Raw genomic sequence first — 2,825 nt, forward strand, 5'->3', positions numbered from 1 at the left:
AGGGACATAGTCCATGGACATCAAGAACACTCTAAGCTGCCACAGCTAAAGCAGGGGGATGAAGGCAGTGTCAGTATCCTGCCACTGCAAGGATGTTAAATACACTCAAGAAATCCAGGCAAGAGGATCAGGCCACTTGCCCACCCTGCCCCACTCCCTCCCCCACAAAAAGAAGGGAAATGAACCCATAGTCTGTATCTATCGTATTGTGGGGTAAAATTCCTCCCTTCCCCCAGATGTGGTTGTTGGTCTGATCCTGAGCCTCAAAATTAGCACACCCCACTCACAGTCTCCTGCCTTGGCTGTAGCCAACACCCAGTGCATCTGAGGAAGGCAAACAAAAAAAACACACACGCACTAGAGGCATGTGAAGTGGGCCCTCTTCAATTTGGATTCGGCCTGAATCGGGGATAGGTAATTTGATTCGTTGATTTGAATCACTGTTCCCGATTTGATTCGGCTGAATCCAAATCTGAAAATCAATGCCAATTTGGAGAACCAGTGATTCGGACATAGGCACAGCTTCAAGTGTTTTCTCTACATCCCTTGAGGTAGCAGGCACGGCTCGTGAACACAGCAGTGCTGGGGCGCATGGAGCTTCCCACAGGAGTGCAGGTCCTTCCGGTCCCCTTCTGGGCCTGCTGGGAGCACGCTGGGCCCCCTCCCCTTACCACCAGGGCTCAATGATCAGCCACGGGGGGACCCCAAGTGCCCCCCCCAACACAGGAGGCATCAGTCACTGAGCCACAGGTGTGCAGGGGGCCCCCCTGTATGCTCCCCAGTGAACCTGGTTGGACCAGCTGGAAGTGCTGCTTCCTTTGATTCAATACAGCTTTGGAGACTTGGCCACCGAACTGAATCAGGGACCGAAGCTTCACAGTCCTAACACACTCACTCTGCCATCTGTAGCAACAGGAGGAGGAAAGATTGCCTCCTGCCTCATATGTCACCTAGAAAAGCATAAAATCCTCTCCATGCTGTTCTGCAACCTACGGACAGCAAATGACTCCATATCAGTAATGAGGGTTCAGGTTCCTCCATCAATAAATTTAGGCATTAAAACAAAGGTGGGATAGCTCCATGGAGGAGAAAGAGAAAGACCCATCCTTCTATAACCAATAGGCTGAAGGTTCGTATGCACACCTTGGATAAGGGATTTCATTCTGATCCATTTAGGCAAAACAGGGATAACATGAGGTCTCACAAATAACACAACCACTGGGTCTTCTAGGGTCTCTCTCCCCCTCCTTTTTCCACCAATATTATAACCAGGCCTAGGATACCTCAGCAGATGGCCAGGTCTAGGTGCTTAATACCAGAGGAGAAAGTTTCTGGCTCAGGATGAGAAGAAAGAAGGATGCAATTGCTTGGTCAGAGTAAGGCTCATATCTCCAGCTCCCTGTATTAGCTTCAGTAACAAAGCTTCCCCACCTCCACTGCATTTCACTTTACTTTTGTCCTTTCTTTCAGCAGGATGAACGAGGCAATGGGAGCTCCCAAGGGGAGTTCATCCTACTGAGCCTTTCTAACGACCCATACCTGGAGAAGCTGTTTTTTGTGGTCTTCCTAATCTCCTATGTCCTGACATTGTTCTGGAACCTGGCCATCATTGTGGTGTCGCAGCTGGACCCGTGTCTCCACACACCCATGTACTTCTTCCTCAGCAACCTCTCTCTCCTGGACCTGTGCTACACCACCGCCACGGTGCCTCAGATGCTGGTGAATTTACAAAGTTCCCATAAGACCATCTCCTGGGCTGGCTGCATGGCCCAGCTCTTCATTTTCCTTGGCCTGGGGTCCACTGAGTGTGTCCTGCTGGCAGTCATGGCCTATGACCGCTATGCTGCCGTCTGCCACCCCTTGCGCTACACGGCCATCATGAGCCGCAGCCTCTGCTGGATGATGGCAACTGCATCCTGGTTTAGCGGAATGACTGTCTCCATTGTGCAAACGTGCTTGACCCTGCGACTACCCTTGTGTGGGCACAATCGTATCAATGACTTCTTCTGTGAAGTGCCAGCCCTGCTCAGCCTGGCCTGTGCCGATACCTCCACTAATGTGGCTGGGCTCCTTGTCGGCTCTGCGGTCTTCTTGCCAGTTCCTCTGGGCCTCATCCTGGTCTCCTACAGCTACATTGGTGCTGCAGTACTGAGGATCCGCTCAGCTGAGGGCAGGCGCAAGGCTTTCAACACCTGCACCTCCCACTTAGTTGTAGTGTCAATCTTCTTTGGCACAGCCATCTACGTCTACATGCAGCACCCCTCTCAGCACCCACAGCACCAGGGCAAGATAGTTTCCCTCTTCTATGGCATCATCACTCCAATGGTGAACCCCCTGATCTATACCCTGAGGAACAAGGATGTGCACAGGGCCCTTAGGAAAGCCTTAAGAAAGCAGTGCTGGATGCAGAGGACATAAGCCCCCAAAATGATGTGGAGCTGGCAGGCTTTGGGCATGTGCATGTGGGAGAGACCCACATGTGTATTTGGGACAGGGTCCTAAGCTGGCTAAAGGGGAGATAGGCGAGAGGGATACACAAAGGAGGTGTACTGGCACAGTCCTATTCCCCTTTCCGACCACACTATGGGAGCAGCAGCCGGGCACTTTAAGTCTCTGAATCACATACAAGTCCTCCTGTCCCTTCCCCTTCATGCACAGAGGCACTCCCCCTCCCCTTCCTCCATTACCCACTCACTGCTGCCACTGTCCCCTCTACCTCTGGCTGCCCTGCAGGTGGGCTGAACTCCACAGCTGTTCCTGCTGTGCTCCAGCAGGGAGATGGGCTCAGCCCAGAACAGCAGCAGCAGGTTTTCCCCTCCCAACCC

The 2,825-nt window shown here is 52.5% G+C and overlaps 1 protein-coding gene across 1 annotated transcript; it reads left to right on the forward strand.

Annotated features, from left to right (window-relative positions):
* Positions 1-974: 974 nt before the first annotated feature.
* On the forward strand, positions 975-2,418 carry LOC132243699 (olfactory receptor 2G3-like). The gene is made up of 2 exons (XM_059714092.1): positions 975-1,016; positions 1,471-2,418. The coding sequence occupies exons 1-2, from the start codon at positions 975-977 to the stop codon at positions 2,416-2,418; spliced, it is 990 nt and encodes a 329-aa protein (XP_059570075.1).
* Positions 2,419-2,825: the final 407 nt, after the last annotated feature.

This window comes from Alligator mississippiensis, chromosome 11, assembly GCF_030867095.1.
Source record: "Alligator mississippiensis isolate rAllMis1 chromosome 11, rAllMis1, whole genome shotgun sequence".
NCBI lineage: Eukaryota > Metazoa > Chordata > Crocodylia > Alligatoridae > Alligator > Alligator mississippiensis.

Excerpts from the sequence above, each read along its gene's own strand:
- LOC132243699 (XM_059714092.1), top strand. The coding sequence starts at position 975 with ATGCTGTTCTGCAACCTACGGACAGCAAATGACTCCATATCA. Across the intron at positions 1,017-1,470 it reads CAGCAAATGACTCCATATCA|CAGGATGAACGAGGCAATGG; the intron begins GTAATGAGGGTT and ends CCTTTCTTTCAG.